Source organism: Trichophyton verrucosum (genome assembly GCF_000151505.1).
Source record: "Trichophyton verrucosum HKI 0517 chromosome Unknown contig00936_1.f1.exp, whole genome shotgun sequence".
Lineage (NCBI taxonomy): Eukaryota > Fungi > Ascomycota > Eurotiomycetes > Onygenales > Arthrodermataceae > Trichophyton > Trichophyton verrucosum.
Window position 1 is genome coordinate 27,673 of NW_003315215.1, and position 17,044 is coordinate 44,716.

Genomic DNA, 17,044 nt, shown 5'->3' on the forward strand with positions numbered 1-17,044 from the left:
GTGGATGTTTCTTGATATTCGGCGGATGGAGTTGGGGGGAAATCGTTGTGGTATCATGGCATATCGTAGCAGGCAGGCAGGCAGGCAGGCAGGACAGAACAAAGGGAAGAAGGAGAACAATAAACATGAGATATGGGGGAATCATGATGCTTGAACATAGGAAAGAAAGAATAAAAAGGGGGTATAAAGATGAGGGAAAGGAAAAACAGGAAGAATGATGGCTGTTTGGTTTAGTTTGGTCTGGTTTGTTTGTTTGTTTGTTTGATGCTTGCATGTTTTCTTTTTTTTTCTTCATCTCTCTTGTTCCTGATCTTCTAACGGCTGTTGCTTTTTGCTGGTGGACATGGAACAAACAGGGAAGAAGACGAAACGAAGAGCAAGAGCAAGATAGAAAGCAGAGCATAACAAGACAAACGCGCCAGCCAGCCAGGTTATTTTTCTTTCTTTCTTTCTTCTTCTTTTTTTTTTCTTTTCTCTCTCCCATTAACTGATTAATTGATTGATAATTCCCAGATTCTGTTCCAGATCGACTTCGACTTTTCGAGCTCGAATTCAACTTCGACCGTCACCTTCGACTTCCGGTGCCCATCGTGTCTCAGATAACGCTGCCATTGTTGAGATGGCTGGTCTGGCACGGAAGCAATTCGGATCGCGCGTTTATGTTGAAACAAGTAAAGAAAAAAAAGAGTCGAGTGGTCGTTCGCTGGTTGTTCGGTGGGTTTTGGTGCGCATGTGGATTCCTCAGCTTGCGCCATATTCCAGATATGCAAGTCGCCAACCGGCCAAGAAAGGAGGTAGAAAGGGAGGAAAAGGATGAAAACACCGCCACCGTCAGATCGGAAATTCACGATCAGTGAAGATAACACATTAAGTAAAACGCTGGAAAGATAAAAAAAGAAAAGAAAAGAAAAGAAAAATATAAGGAGAGAAATATACATCGTGAGGCCAAAAAAAGGAGTGTGGGTTGATAAGTATACGATCGGGGGCCAGCCACGCGTAGTTTTATCGTGAGGAAAAAAAGGAATGAAAGGGGGTAAGGCTTCGTTTCGGGTCGTGTCTTGGGGATTAAAATATTGTATGCTGGTTTAATAGAAAAGAAAGGGGGGGGAAGTATAGAAATGAAGTGGTAAGGTATATGCATGTGTTGTTTTGGGTGGAGTTGACGCGCGAAGGTCCGATGTTGGTTGGACAAGGGAGACTACATCGACCCGAGCTGCAGGAGTGCTTCGACAGCGGCACGTTCCTCGACGTTGCCACCGGGCATGGCGATGGGAGCAGCCTTGGCCAGAGCAGAGGAAGATGGTCCTCCTCCGTAGCCGTAGCTGTGGCCATAGCCATAGCCACATCCTCGAGCGTAGACAGATGACGACATGGAAGGCTCCTGGCCGAGGGATTGCGCTCTGAGTGCGTCGGCACCGATGTTCGCCCAGTCCTCCTCGTCAGTCATGTCAGCCTCATCCCAGTCGCCGTCCATGATGTCTGGCTCCTCAGAAGCAGAGGAAGAGCAGTACATGCGTGGCTGGCTGGCACCGTCGTCGTCGAGGGACATCTTGTCCGCCTCGTCGATGTCTTGGTTCTGGTTGAAGTCTGAGTGGGAGAATATGGGCGAGTCTGCGGGGGCGTAGTAGTGAGGCAAGGAAAGGTGATGGTGGTTGACGTGGCCAGCACGCTCAGTGGCAGTGTGATGATTCTCTCCTTCCCGCTTCTGCTGGCCACGACGGTAGGCGTCCCAGCGACCCCATCCGACTTTTTCGAACTCGACCTCGCCGTCATCCATGGAGTCAGCGTTGGCTGAGAGCGACGCCTTGCCCTCTAGGCCAGCCACGACGAGTCTCCTAGCCTTGGCAGGCGGTATCATGGCGAACCCAGGCACAGAGGTCGTCAAGTACCCCATGATGTGTCTGATGGCAAGCGGGCCGTGTGCGAGCAGGATGTCGGGCAGGTAGTGTCTGGCCAACATGGCAGGGGTGATGTCTCCCGAGACATCAGCCTTGCCCTTTGAAGCGGCTGCGGCGGCGGATGCGACTGCGACTGATGAAGGAACACGCCTGTCTTCAGTGTCTTGGAGGTCGATGTCTGAGTCGACTGCGTCTATCTCGTGCCGGGTGTCATGTGGAACGAGGGAAGAGGAGGCCGGCGGCGAGCGGAGGTTATACTGGTGGAGGGCCTCCTGGGTGACACGCTGCTTGAAGCCCTGGGGGTTGAGGCAAGGGGAGATGGACGAGGGAGGCGTAGGCAGCATGCCATGGCGGCGAGGAGCATCGCGCGACTTGGGGATGTCCATGGAGGCCGTCTTGGGAGCTGAGCGAGGAGCCATGACTCTGACGATGGTATCTGGAGGGAGGGTTGTTATGCGGTGGATGATGGGCTGTTGTTGTTGTTATTGTGACTGCGAGTATCGAGTGAGTGAGATTAGCATGTGACTAACGCGACCACTCTGGAGTCATAGGAACAAACAACGCCCAAAAGGGGAAAAAGGGAACCAACGTCAGTGAAGACCACAAATACGACACGCAGGCGCGGATATCTCGAGCTGAGAGTGATCACAGATAGGCCAGGACTCTGTGTAGAGTCCTCTTGTTTGTTGCTGTTGTTGTTGGTAGGAAGTAGTAGTAAGAAGAAGAAGAAGAAGAAGAAAGACGCGGATATATTAAGACTGTACAGAAAGTGGAGAAAACAAGAGGAAAAAAGAGAATGGGCCAGTCAAGTAAGTAAAAAGAGCCAGAAGGTCAGGGATGAAATCTTGGTCACTTTCTTCTGCAGCTTCTGCGTCTTCTCTGCTTGCTTGCTTGCGTCTTCTCGGGGGGCTGTTCGGTGCTGCTGGATCTGCTGTCTGTAGTGTTGTTGCTATAGAATTAAAAAGCAGAAGAGAAAGAGAAGAAGAAGAGAAGAAGAAGAAGAAGAAGAAGCCGGAAGGGCGAGGAAGGACGAGAAAAGGCGAAAAGAGCGTGCAGAAAGGACGGAAAAGTGGAGACCTGGCCCCTTTGGGGAAAGGGCCTTGCCAAGCCAGGGAGAGTCAGGTGGGACCCACTTTTTACTCTTTGCTTTTTTAGGGTCTCCCGCAGGCTAAGCCGCTTTGGGCGCTAGGCCGGGTTGACCCGATCTGGTGGGTGGCACGTGAGCTGACTCAGCGGGCAGATACACAGAGCGATAAGCTGATAAGAGATGGAGATCACAGAGATAGATAGTAGATAGTAGTAGATAGCAGCAGCCATGCAGTAACGACTAGACAAAGACAGACATAAAGACAGATATAAAGCCCGACAAAAGGCAAAGACAAAGATAAAGGTAAAGATACATTCCATCTTCTTCCGCTGGCTTCCACTGTCCAGCCTGCGTCTTCCTGCTTCTTCCTTCCTGGCCTGCCTCTCCACCCGCGCCTCCCGCCAGACCTTTCGCGCTGCTCCGGCGGCTGCCCGAGTCCCCCTCTGCCATTGGCCGCTCGTCCACCGGCCAACCACTGCGCGCCTTTCCTCCATCTTCCTCTGCCTCTGCCTGCTCTCGTCGCTCGCCGTGACGATGATGCAAGTCATGCAACTGACGTCTCCCACCTGCTTGTTCTTTCTTCCTGTCCTGCCTGTGCTTCTTTCTGCGATGAGGGGTTGGGATTCTCCCCGTCGCTTACTTCGCCTCCCTCGCGTAACGCTCGTACCCAATAATTATATCCATCCATCCCACTTTAGCAAGCAAGTAAACAATAGTAATCACTCCAGCTACCAAGGTCGCCCATATAGTTGTCGGTATTAGAACCCAACTTCAGCCCTCTTTTCGCCTAAAGGCCTCCGCTCTGAGCCCGCAGACTCCAGACACCTTGCGCGTCAGGACAGCGCCAGTGCTACGGCATGTCGCACAGTCCGCATCATCGCATCATTGCATCATCACAGATCGCTCTCAGGGTTCTCGATAACATAAACCCTGGGCAAACATCTAGATGTAACAGCGTTGGGTCCCTCCGTTCTTTTCCGACCCCGACCTGCCTGCGCTCCCTCCTCCTCCCCCTTTGCCCACGCGTCCCTCGCTTCTCTCCTCACTCGCCCTCGCCCTTCCGACGCTTCCCCCACGGGCTCACGGCTCACGGCTCATGGCTGGTCCTGTCAAAAATGTGCATAACCATGCATCTTGTCGAGTCTTGACTGTGCTGTGCTGACTGTAGGGCTCATGCATGCCCAACCTCACATCACAGGGCAGGGCACGGCCTCTGATTGGCTGAACTTTATAGCCGCCTTTTCCTCGCTGCGTCCAGCGTCTCTCTGCCTTCTCATTCGACGGCCTAACATTGGAACTTACTTTACATACATTCACAGCAATCTCGACCTTCGCTGTCGACCTCTAACAATATTATAACCTCACCCAAGAGTCTCACAGACGCCACGTCGACTCTCTCTCCCTCTCTCTCTCTTGCTCTCCTGTTACGGAGTACTACTAACTGCTTCACCGCTCTCAACAGCTAACGAGTTACAGGCCTTCTCTGACCGCCACCCAAAAAGGAGACGCCGCCACCACCATCAAAATGGACCTCTTTTTGCACCTTTATACCCCCTGATTCGTACCATAAACGCAAGCCATCATGGCATATTTTCCAGGATTCCATTCCCCGGCTGGCCGCTCGTTTCTCAATTCAAGTAAAAACAATTGAGACCTGGTTCATCCATCCTGTTTTGTTTTTCCCCCTTTTACTTATGAACTTGCAAGGATTGAGCTTTTTCGAAACAGCGGGTGCAACGGGCCTTGTTTTCTCGAAAGCCCATCTTTTTCAAGTTCCTAGCAGGATGGCAAAAAAAAAAGGGGGGCGAGCTAGCTTTCGATACATTGGATCGATGATAAACCTGCCCATAAACTCATATCCCCATACGGAGTAGTAAAAGCGATAAGCGATATTACCATATATATTAGATCGACTGGAGAGAGCGTTTAAGATTAGTTGAAAAAACATGGAGTAGTGGAGATCAATCTTGCCGTCTGATCGATCGTTCCCCTTTTTTTTATCTGCTTTTGGTTCTTTAAATTGGTGATCATGGCTTGTCGAGAGGGCCAGACTCTTGTTTTGCGTTGTCCTTTTCTTTTCTTTTCTTTTTTCTCTCTTTCTCCTTTCTTTTCTTTTTTACCGTTTGTGATCTCGCGTTCGTCCCTTGAAACCAGATGGTTCGTTGATGCTTGGACCCCCCCTTTTTCATCTTAGGTTTGGACGGGTAATTTTAGTACAGCTTGAGACTGTATTCTATAAAATACTATATTGTTATTGGTTGATACATGTATATTTGGTAATATTATCGTTACTGCTGAGTCATGAGATGAGTAAGAAACATATTTCCTTAATGGGAAATATTTTGTATTAGTCATTGTGTAATTGTCACATGACTTGAATCTCTCCAGCTGATGAAAGTAGTCACATGCTATATTAATCAGCTGTTTAGGTTGTTCCACCAAGCGCAGAAGTTTAAAGGGCATCCTTTCAACATACCATCCTTCTAGACAGCGAATTGCTAACCACTACCTTTCTCAATGTGCCACAGAGTTGAACAAACGACTCAGAAGTATGAAGTGTGATACCAGGATTCTTGATCCAGGCAGGAATTGTTGTCTCCTCTCTTAATATACGAAGTAGATGCCATTACTTGCACCTGGGGCATCACAATACCCCGACTATGAAATCCACCATGGATATTTGGCGTCTTCACTCCAGCTTGGCCAGTGATGGCTTTCATATCACGTTCGTCTTATCGCCAAACACGGCAATTCACTTGCCCATGTCCATGTACATGTAGTGAGCCCTAGGGTCTCACACCAAGCACCCCGCAGCGACTAGGTTCCTTCAATGAACCATTTGCAGAAATATCCTGTCTGTTGACCCCGCATACCAGCAGAATCGCATGTACAAAGCCTACCTACCCGTCGGGAGGCCCAGACGAATCAATTCCCCATCAATAGATTGACAGTCCCTCCAGTTCCCTCTCAGCGTATTCATTGTGGATTCCCGCTTGCTCTACAAAGTATACAAACCTTGAATTGGAAATTTTATCACCTCTGCAACCTATGCGATAGCTATAGTTGGTTTCGTATGTTAATCAACCGGAATCCGTGAACCTGGTGGATATAGTCGACAATATGGCAGAATCCAGCATGTGGTGTGCAGGGGTGCCATTTTCTCCCCAGTGACCTGCCGACAATGAGAGAAACATTTTCTTCAAGGAAGTCAAGAGCACTCTTGCATACTCAGAAGCAGATTCCATAGATATTGACATCACTGCTGGCTCTCTGATTGAACAAATTAACTCCTCCAACAAGTACATTTCTGTTTTCGGTTTGGAGAGAATTGCAGGCACTGTTACGGTAGAAGGGTGCCGTTTATAATTTAGAAAAGGATAACGGTTGGTTCATATAATTTTTGTTAGGCTAGCTGATTTTTCGAGAATCAAGGAAGGAAAGAATACCCATCCATCTCACATCTGGCTTTCATCTATTGATACCAACACAAAAAATACGAGTATAGCTGTATATGGAGCTATACTTCCATCTAAACCGTTTGATAACTTCATACCAATAGCATGTACCTTGTCTTTCCCATCAAGCCGAGCTATGGGGCGTTGAACAATTAGCGGGTATCCCATGGATAGTTCCCTACCACCCCATACTAACACCATCTCATATACTTTGTTTGGACCACAAACTCTGTCAATATCCCGGTGGAATGTGGAATCAACCCTTGGTCTCCATGGGGCTCTTTCAAGACGCTCTCAAAATACATCCCTCCAAGATCATCGGTACAATGGAAAGTGCAGGGTTGACGGGGCGGCCAATACTGGTCTAGAAGCAGCAAATCAGTAGTCGTCGAAGTTAACTAATGGGAGCCCAGATACGCTCACTCTTTCGCCCAATTAATTGAATGAATGCACTAAACCTATGCAACGTTAGCTCTTCATTACGTTGGGACTTTATTGGCTTCCTTGCCTTGGAAGAGGTGATATTAGACTGTTGACTTGCAGACTTATGCCCGCGATTGCGCTTCGAGGAGAGGTTCGGTCCGGGTGGGGCGGCGGCCCGTAGAATAGCCTTAAAACTTTAGGTAAAAGGATAACTCGATGACCGTTACCTAACCACTGTTGTTATTACGTAGACTACTCCCTAAAAATGTTTGGTTCAATCCTCTTTTAAAAACTTTTACAAGATATTGATTGAAATTGCCGAGCCTTTGAAGTCTTCTAGTATAATATTAACGAGACGCCGTCTCGGTTTGGTGGTTAATTGTTTGCCTTTACGGTAACCGGAGTAAACGCTAACTCGGTTGGCGAGTACTCCGTAAGCTAGATATATATTACTGACAAGGAAGTCAAGCACTTGCTAAATTCTAGAGCCTTATGATAATAATGGTATCGCTAGTAAGTCCTATACTCTTGGTTCTTCGTCCGCTTCGCTGACTATCAACGAGCTTCCCTTGCGTTTACGTAACTATGTGGAGGAGCTTGACCTACAGACAACTTCCGCGACCCTATCATGGGTGCGATATATTAACTAAATATTTCGATATGGGCCCGTAGGTTCTAAAGAAATCCTAGCCCGTTGATATGATGCCTGTCTATATGTTCGGATGTGAGTTCTTCGTTTACTAATGAATGGCACAGGCTAATCACGTCTAACAGAGAAAATATTCTCTCCACTAGAAGACAGTTGGCGAACATAAGAAGAGCACTTTATCTCTTTCCTTGCTTTGCATAGCTCTACGCCTCAATACTCAATTCCGGAGAAAGATAACCATGCCTTTACTCCGGATTCTGGCCCCAATAAGATCCACATTTCCGAGGGCCGGAGTAGCGAAACCCCCCTGCACACCTGCATAACCACTATACTACTTAAGTAAGTGACTCCATACAGCCTTTGGATTTGAGAAGGGATTTTCTTGGGTCTGATAAATACACCAGTAAGAAGCGAAAGAAAATACAACGCAGCCTAACAAACTGCAGGGAAAATTTTATACCTCTAATCTCAACGTCCACTATGCAAAAAATTATCTGTACGGAGTACGGATAGCTGGTTAACCAACCGTGCGAGTAGAATAGCACTTATATACCCATATTCCACACCCCCGAAAGGAGAGTATTTTCACATACCAGCTGAATAGTGTGATTTCCAGAGAATGAACCCATGTATCCTCCTTTAGCACTTATCTGCCGTGTTTGAAAATGGGGCCGCTTATGGTGTACCCTGGATTTTTATGCATGCCCGGCTGCAGCTAGGTGACTCGAGACCAGAGACTATACCCAGAGTAACTTGGCCCCCCGGCCTGTCTTCTCCCTGTAAATTACTCCGTCAACAGGGTAAAGGTTGAGCTGGTGGCCCAACAAGGGGTCGGCAGCTGCGAAACTCTTTACGGAGTAAGCTGGTCCATATATTTCCACTATATATAACTAGCCTGCCACTTTCGCTCGTTAGCCGTTCTAGATACTGATAGGAAAGCGAGCATATGGCGGTTATCTGCTATTAAATTGAACGTCTTATTAACATGGCTTCGAATTTGACAACGTCAATCCTTCCGCACACGATCGTTCTAGACTATGCACAGGCAGTGCTAGAGACGGATCAATGGCTCAGAGCTGCAAAATCCCACATTTCAACACACCCTTCGGCTGTGAGCCTTGCCATCATATCGGGGATAGTCATATATGTCATCTGGTCAAGTACAGCACGTTACTTGCGCCTTAGTGCGTTCCATGGCCCACCATGGGCGGCATTTACACGCCTATGGCTGTGCAAAACAATAGCTTCCGGCGAATCCGCAAGTCGATTTATAAATGTCAACCAGCAATATGGTCCCGTTGCTCGAATTGGGCCGAACCACCTCCTTACCGATGATCCAGAATTTATACGCAAGATTCTCGCAGCCCGATCGCATTATACCCGTGGACCATGGTTTGACTCCATTAGGATTGACCTTGAGGTGCCGAATATAGTATCTGAAAGACATCCAGGTCGACATAATCACCTACGACATCAAATGTCTGGGGCATACGCAGGACGGGACGTGGAGGGGCTAGAAGACATGATTGATGAGCGTATCCAGGATTTTGTCGATGTGATTGAGCGGAAATGGCTCTCTGATGATAATGGGACAAATGCATTTGACATTGCCAAACGGGTCCAGTTCCTGGCTGTCGATATGATCACACACATTTGCTTTGGAAAGCCAATGGGATTTGTGAAGACAGATAGCGACGTGTCCAACTTTCTGAAAACAATCGAATCACAACTACCCATCGTTCAACATTTCTCGGTCATTATCGAAATCAACGATCTGTTGCACTGGTTAGTGGGACTTCCTTTCATGAGAAGGCTCATAGTACCTTCATCTCAGGATAAAAGTGGAATTGGTATAATCATGGGGGTACGTTATGAATAATATCCAAACGTTCAAGTCGCTGTCCCTCGTGGTGGTACGTTGACAACAGTTAGATCACTCGTAATGAAGTCGAGAAGAGACAACAGTCCAAGAGTGAACCGAAGAAGGACATGCTCACATCTTTTATGAAGCATGGACTTTCTCCAAGTGAGGCAGAAACAGAGTTAATTATATCCTTGTGAGCTCTGATCCATCAACCATTTAACATTATGATATAATTCTAACGAACTCTAAGGGTCGCCGGTTCCGATACAACTGCAACTGCAATCAGGGCAACCTTACTTGCTGTAGCGTCCAATCCACGAGTATATGCCCGGCTGACCAAGGAAATCGACGAAGCAGAAGCCAGTGGGAAGATATCCTCGCCGATTCGAGACCAGGAAGCGCGTCGCTTACCATATCTCCAGGCCTGTATAAAGGAAGGTCTTCGTTGTTTCCCACCTGTAGCTCAGTTGCGCGAACGCATGGTTCCTGCTGGAGGAGATACATACAATGGACAGCATATCCCTGAAGGCACATTCATCGGCTTGAATACCTGGGGCGTTCAGCTAAATCCAGTGTTTGGTAATGATCCTCGGGTGTTCCGGCCTGAACGTTGGTTAATTCACGACGAAGCGCGCCTACAAGAGATGTCACGAGTCCAGGAGCTCATTTTTGGACACGGCACAACACGGTGCCTGGGTATCCCCATCGCCATGATGAACCTGAACAAAGTATTTCCGGAAGTATGTCCTATATCAATATCCAGGTATATATAATAAAGTTGGATGCTAACTGCACTATTCGCTAGTTGTTGCGTCGATTTGATATCAGTATTATTAATACTACTAGTCCGTGGACCAGTATATGTTATGGTATATTCTTTTAGAAAGAGATGAATGTGAGGGTGTCTTATAGACAAAATGTATAGTTCCGTGACATAAGGGTAGAAGTTACCCAAATAATGGTCTAGTTAAAGTTAACTTTCAAGAACCACAAGAAGTAACTAGTTAGCTACTTGAAGCTATCATGGCTATAATCTTTTAGGCATTTATATTAGTTTTTATGATATATAACGCCGGATAAGTAAACAAATAAATAAAAACTGGAAAGGATAAATTCAAACAAAATAGGATATTGTCAGATACATTTATGGGATGTTTACCCTAAAGTTATTAGCTTGATAGGGGAATAAGCTTATTTGGTAAGTCAAATGTAAGTTAACCCTGTGGACTTCATTTCAATCTATCACCACCCTCTGCTTCCTTCCCTCATGGTAACACAAATATATTGAGAGTAATTTAATTACATGCGAGCCCAGTATTATTGAGTTAATACCATAAACCCGTTCAATGTCCATTCTCTTTAGCACACTCATCAAGGGCATCAAACACTTTGTCGACGGTTGTGTTATCGACAGGGTCTTCGACATTAACCCAGGTTTCCGCAATGTTTTGGTGACTATTTTTGTTCGCCATTTCTCGTATAGTCTTATTGGTAGCGTTCTTGTTTGGCTGGACGTAAATTTTGACGAGGTTCCCAACCTGAACACCCCTGTCAATCCGCACTCCAATGTTTGCATCATGGCTAGGAGCTGGGATAATGCGGCGTCCTGCAGCCGAATTGTCACCAACTGACGGTCGAAGTAGCTTCTGTCTGCTGGATGCAGATTTCAGGCAACGCGTCCGAAGAAGGCCGATAGTCTCCCTGACAACACCCATTTTTGTGGAACAGAGTCAATTCTTTCACTAATACTTCTTGTTGGTCAATAGTTCGCATCATAGAGCATGAATATTGACTTACAGCAGTGGAGGTTTGGTTTCGAGTGAATCCGTAACTTGTAGTGGAAGAGCTCCAGAAATGAAAGGTAGGTAGTTTACCCATTATTTATATCCAAGGCCAGAGAATCACACAACCCTGCTAAGCGCCGGGCAAAATATGGATTGTTTAATGACTGGGGGCTGATCTGTTCTCAAGTACAGAGTATACATCTAATTTTGGATGAATGCATGGTTAGCGTACTGTGATGTGATTGAGGCAAAGGTGATGTGAAACTTCCTGCTCATGCATAACTAGTTAGGTATCTAGTCGACCACTTAGAACCGATGTCTACAAATAATGAAGTTGGAAAGCTATTATTAGTACATTTGGCCCCGGATTTACTTTAATATTTAATTACCCATGCCAGATATTTTTGTATAATCCTATAAATAGCTGACTCATTAAGCGCCCTGTCGACGAGTTAGTTAGTTGGCCAGTGAACATAACTCTTGGTATCTAACTGATTAACTAGCAAGTTACTCCGGGTTACCCGGCCTCCACATGCCAAGACCATGTCATTGTCATGCCCACCGCCCTTCTGAGTGCGGGATTATTTGCGCTGTGTTATGGGTAGATAGAAAAGTCTAGACGTCATCAGTGTATACAGAGCCTAAAATGTCAAATGAGCGCGGTAGAGGCCGCATTCTTTGAAACTGGGCACTCTATAGTGATTACTTGTTTTTCTACCAGCCAGGTGGCTACTTCGATTCTTTTCCTTTTGGCGTGGGTTATTCGTTAGTTTGAGTGAGCGAGTTAAGGTACAAGGTAGTGACAAGAATGGAACCAGGTAACTAGTGATGTGCCCGTGGATCTGGAGTTAACTGAACTAAATTGGTTAGTCAGAAAAATGTGCTGCGGCTTTAACCAAGCGAGATGTACTCCCGTAGCTGACTAATACGGAAACTGGCAGTTCTGTCGGAACATGGACCACAGGACCATGGGACAAAAAGGCCTTATGCCCCATGTCCACAACGGAACATGAGCTATCTGCGAGTTCTACAGACACAAGAGGATGACTAATCCTGAGAGTTACTTATATGCACGTGACGTAAGTCCCAGCCTCTCCAACGCAGACCTGTATCTAATGGTTCTGCCATGTCCCGTGTTTATATTTGACTCTAACCCTTCCAACGGCGCCTGAGTGAGATAATGGCACTCAGACAACTCTTGTTATATGGCCGCACTTCAATGAGACAAAGAAAACTCGACATTTCTCTTACAAACAAAACTAATCTTCGAACCCTCACGGATCTCAAGAGAACAAGCATGTCTAAAGAAACAAACGAGCTCTTCTCTTACACCTCTGGCCGTTGGCTTTATAACGAGGAAAAGCAATTGAAAGCACGGTATGTTGAATTCGATATCGAAGCTCTCAAAAAATGTGCTTCCACCATACTTGGCAGCCCGTGCGTTCAGTTGAGAAAACTACCAGAAGGCCTTTATAACAAGGTGTTCTCGGTGAAAATGGAGAATGGCAAGGATGTCATAGCAAGAATACCTAACCCAAATGCTGGGAATCCGAAAATGGTTGTTTCCAGTGAAGTTGCAACTCTCGAATTCGTAAGAGAAACGTTTGACTCCGATTTTGATGAGGATGAAAGTGTGTTAACTTGAATACTTTCATTTATAGCTTCGCACGGTCCTTGATATTCCTGTTCCTAAAGTTCTTGCATGGAGCTCCCCAGGGCCACACCAGAATCTAGTAGGCGCCGAGTATATGTTAATGGAGAGGGTGGGCGGCCGTCAATTGAGTGAGGTTTGGGACAACATGTCTGAAAGACAACGTTTCAATTTAGTCAAGAATGTCGTTGAGATTGAGAGGAAACTTGTGAACACGCCGTTTACTGGCTACGGCAGCCTCTATTATAAAGATGCATACGAGGAAAGTTATCCGGGATACCTCAAAGCTATTAATGCTGAAAAAGTGCCTGGAAAGGAAAACGAAGTATCCCGATTCGTTATTGGCCCAACAACGGAGAGGGCCTTCTATGCCGACAATGATGAGAAACAAAACATCAGTCACGGACCTTGTGAGTTTAACCAGACACTAATTCCTTTGCTTTTATAAGCTTACAGTTTGAAGGGGAGACGGCTGTGGAGTACCTTGCTGCTATAGCGAAGCGTGAGATATGTTCAGTTCAGAATTTCAACCTCGCTAGTCCAGGTGATACCTTGCCATTTTGGGAACGAGTCAGTACGCCATCTTCCTCTAAACTCCACGTCAAGCTCCTCGAACAGTTTATTACCGTTCTACCTTACATAATACCTCCATCTGAAATCATTCAACCTATCCTAATGCACCAGGATCTTCATTTTGACAATATATTTGTTGATGAAACGGACCCATCAAAAGTTTCGGGTATAATCGACTGGCAAGCAACCTATAGTTCCCCGATCTTCATGCAGTCTAGATTTCCCTCAATTTTCGACTGTGAGGATCCATACACTTGGGGTGCCGTCCATCTTACGCTCCCAGAGCACTTTGATACGTTATCAATAGAGGAGAAAAAGCTGGCCGAAGATTCGCTTGACCGCCTAAGGTTAAAGAAATTTTACGAGTTGGCATCGAGAAAAATGAACCCGCTGTTAGCCAAGGCGATGGATGCAATGAGAAATGATGAGTGTCCCACCTCGTTTATATTTTATATTGTCCAACAGTCTGCGTTTGACGGACCAATACCCCTGAGAGAGCTTCTCATTCAAATTTATGAACAATGGGATCAGATAACACGAAGAAATGGCGTGACTCTGAAGTGCCCTATTTCATTCACAGAGGAAGAGATAAAACAAGCACGTCAACAGGCCGAGGAATGGGGGGAATCATTCAGCGAATTCGAGAACTTCCGAGCCAGTCTCCTTGGCAAAGATGGATGGGTTCCGCATGAACAGTATGAGGAAGCTAAGCGTGCGTTTGAAAATTCTAAGGGTGAGCTAGAGAGGTTAAGGAATGGTTTGGAACACACTTTGTAATATGAACTAGACTTAATCATTGCCAACGAATGAATATGCAATCATCGGCTGGAATCTTGCTATTATATCGAGGTAAATAAATAGCAAGATTCACTCCAGTGCCAGCAGCGGGAGAGAAATTCTGACAATTTAAATTATCTCTTGTGCATCAACCGCGACTCGAACGCGGATTGGGTGCTTGACCAATTGTGAATGGAAGGCACCCGTGCTACCCTTACACCATTGATGCTATTGTGTGTTGGTGGGGCTCGCCTGTTGGCTTCATAAAATCTGCTCGTTGGTGTTCTATATTTACTACGACATTTCACCTTATTTAAGCTTATGTCACTCCCGATGCGCCAAGACGGCGCAGGAACCATCTTTTATTCATACGAGTAACCTCCCTCACACTAAATATTATAGTAGTTATTTCGTTTGATTTACGCCGAGACCATGTATCCGGGTAGTCTTCACTATAAAGACATGAATATCGCACAACTAGTCATGAAATGGTATACAATCAATCCTCGTCTATATGATCCGTGTCTCTCTCTACCTTCAACCGTGGGGCTTTGCCTTTACCTTTCCCGCCCTGCCCCTTCTGTCCACCTTTTCCTGCTGGGGCTTTTGCGTTTAACATCCAGTCTGGTGACTCTTTCACCAGTTCTCCGTTCTCCCACAATACGCCCAAGCCGTTCTTTCTTTCGACCACGATGTCGAAGAATTCAAGTCCAATCTTCTTGTCTTCGGTCCCATCGGTAGACATACCCTCACTTAAAATCACGCCATTCTCGCTTAGGCCGAATGGACACCCAGCAGCCAAGGCACGCTTAAGGTCAATATATATCAGTATCTGAGCATCTGCTCTCATCCCAGAAATTACGCCATCCTGTCCTCGGCCTTTGGTTGAAGGAGTTGCGACCTCTCCATATCTCCCATTAGGCAGGATTGTACTTATAGATGGGCCACTGGCGAAATGTATGTGATTCCTTCCCATACACCTCAGCCCACCGCTTTGAAGTATCTTTGGCCATGTAGCGTGGTAGGTTCCATGAACAACAGTATCAGGCAAGGAGACAGGAGGATTTTCAGAGAGGGTCAGTGGTGTGAGTAGCGAAGCGGCGTCGATACACTTCATGCTATGTCCTTGTCGCGCACGGATCAGGTAATTATTCGGATCCGGGTCATTCGCAGCGAGTGCCTGACTGGTAGCAGTTGAAAGAGAGGATCCATCACCTGTGGTTGCCTCTTCTGTTGCCTTTATCTCAGCTGAGGTAGGTTGACCTGGGATATATAGAAGGCCAAATCTTTGCTTATCGGAGGTAGAGACTGCTTCTAGGACGTCAGAAAGGGTGGCTTTTAGGCCCTTGAGTTTTCTATATTGCAGCTGAAGGATGTATCAGTATCTGGTGCTTAAAGGGGCCCGTCTGTATGCTAACCAGTTCGCCAACGTTGGCATAGCCCTGTCTGTCAATATTTATTCCTTCCTTCTCCGCTGCATGTCGCAAGATAAACGTAAGTTCTCTTGATATTCTATATTCTCTTGGTTGATCTCTGCCCCCTCTTCCCCGAGGCGGCGCCATTCTGATAGGTATAAAAGGAGATGTCTGGCGGCGAAGACGGACGAAACGCGAGGAGGTGGGATGGAAATATCGAGTCGGAGAGAAGGCAGAGGGATGATGCTTGGAGACTTGACGGCTCGCAGAAAAATACGTTGTCAATGAGTTCAGTCCTCTCGCATAGTACATTAACATAGAAAAGGGCCCTTGTATCTATAGTGCTGATATGCAAGTCCAGGTCAGCCTAGTTGGTTCATGGGTCACGCACGAGGCTCAAGATGACTCACTACCGGCTGGCTGCCTTCTTATCAATGACTAGTAAAGATGTAATTTCCTATTTCCTCTTAATTAGTTACTTTTTAGACAGTAATAGAGCTACTTAAGAGAGGCAGCTATTTTGACAAAGTCCTAAAATTGTATATGCTAACTGAGTCGCATCTTCCAAGCTCAAGCCTGGCCCGAAGACGTTACTCAAGAATATCTAGGGCTGGTGTTCATCACGTGATACCAAGATAACGGGAGACCCACTTTACCTGACTAATATTAACTAAGTTGATTGGCCAAGCCAAGAAATAGTCACGTGAAAAATAATTAGTCAGCTAAGATGTTGTAAGAAGAGCTTAATGATTAGGAAGATCGTGGTACATGTATGTATTTGTAACTATACTATTTATTACTAAGTATAAAGAGGGAGAGGGGTAGTAGGAGTAGAAGTAATAGAATATAGAATACGTAATCTATTATCTAATAAGCCTTTTATTCTACTACTGTCCATTTTATCTATCTAGTAGTACTCTGCTATAGTAGACTAAGATTTATAATATCGCCCTACTATCTTACTACTAGAACTCTAGTAATTAGAACTTAAGTACCCTACTATTATAGTTTTAATAGAGAAAAAGATAAGGAAAATAAATATACTAGTTATATATAAAATAAAATATGGATAAGTAAAGAAAATATTTACTAAAATAAAGTGGAAGCTAGATAATTTAAATGAAGTATATAATACTATTAAATTAAATATACTATATTTAAAATATAAAAAGAGGAATACTATATTTTTAATCTAATAAGAGAATTTATCTAGCGAATATTATATTATAGATAATTTTTAAAATAGTAAAAATCTACTATTTAAATTATTTATTTATTTAGAGGTTTAAATATTATAATTAAGGGCTCTTAAGGGAGGTTTTTATTAAAATATAACTAATATAATTATAGAAAAAAAATATAAAAAATATTATATATATCTAGATTATAGAAGAAATTAAACTTATATATTTAAAATTTAATCTTAATATAAATTATAAATAATTCTAAAAATTTAAAATTAAATTTT

At 45.2% G+C, this 17,044-nt stretch overlaps 6 protein-coding genes and 1 pseudogene across 7 annotated transcripts; 2 read left to right on the forward strand and 5 right to left on the reverse strand.

Annotated features, from left to right (window-relative positions):
- Window positions 1-491: 491 nt before the first annotated feature.
- Window positions 492-938, reverse strand: TRV_07212 (uncharacterized protein; the record flags this gene model as incomplete). Its single annotated transcript, XM_003018731.1, has 1 exon — window positions 492-938. The coding sequence occupies one exon, from the start codon at window positions 936-938 to the stop codon at window positions 492-494; it is 447 nt and encodes a 148-aa protein (XP_003018777.1).
- Window positions 939-1,198: 260 nt separating this feature from the next.
- On the reverse strand, window positions 1,199-3,479 carry TRV_07213 (uncharacterized protein; the record flags this gene model as incomplete). The annotated part of the gene is made up of 4 exons (XM_003018732.1): window positions 1,199-2,368; window positions 2,458-2,656; window positions 2,679-2,975; window positions 3,145-3,479. 4 exons carry the CDS (start codon window positions 3,477-3,479, stop codon window positions 1,199-1,201), a joined length of 2,001 nt encoding a protein of 666 aa, XP_003018778.1.
- A 5,018-nt stretch (window positions 3,480-8,497) lies between these two features.
- On the forward strand, window positions 8,498-10,149 carry TRV_07214 (uncharacterized protein; the record flags this gene model as incomplete). The annotated part of the gene is made up of 3 exons (XM_003018733.1): window positions 8,498-9,376; window positions 9,445-9,569; window positions 9,663-10,149. 3 exons carry the CDS (start codon window positions 8,498-8,500, stop codon window positions 10,147-10,149), a joined length of 1,491 nt encoding a protein of 496 aa, XP_003018779.1.
- Window positions 10,150-10,719: 570 nt separating this feature from the next.
- On the reverse strand, window positions 10,720-11,091 carry TRV_07215 (uncharacterized protein; the record flags this gene model as incomplete). The annotated part of the gene is made up of 1 exon (XM_003018734.1): window positions 10,720-11,091. The coding sequence occupies one exon, from the start codon at window positions 11,089-11,091 to the stop codon at window positions 10,720-10,722; it is 372 nt and encodes a 123-aa protein (XP_003018780.1).
- A 1,249-nt stretch (window positions 11,092-12,340) lies between these two features.
- TRV_07216 (uncharacterized protein) lies at window positions 12,341-14,161 on the forward strand (the record flags this gene model as incomplete). The annotated part of the gene is made up of 3 exons (XM_003018735.1): window positions 12,341-12,791; window positions 12,895-13,221; window positions 13,275-14,161. The coding sequence occupies 3 exons, from the start codon at window positions 12,341-12,343 to the stop codon at window positions 14,159-14,161; spliced, it is 1,665 nt and encodes a 554-aa protein (XP_003018781.1).
- A 141-nt stretch (window positions 14,162-14,302) lies between these two features.
- TRV_07217 lies at window positions 14,303-14,390 on the reverse strand (annotated as a pseudogene). The gene has a single exon. The product of its transcript is annotated as a tRNA-OTHER (tRNA).
- Window positions 14,391-14,660: 270 nt separating this feature from the next.
- Window positions 14,661-15,527, reverse strand: TRV_07218 (uncharacterized protein; the record flags this gene model as incomplete). Its single annotated transcript, XM_003018736.1, has 1 exon — window positions 14,661-15,527. One exon carries the CDS (start codon window positions 15,525-15,527, stop codon window positions 14,661-14,663), a length of 867 nt encoding a protein of 288 aa, XP_003018782.1.
- Between the last annotated feature and the right edge of the window lie 1,517 nt (window positions 15,528-17,044).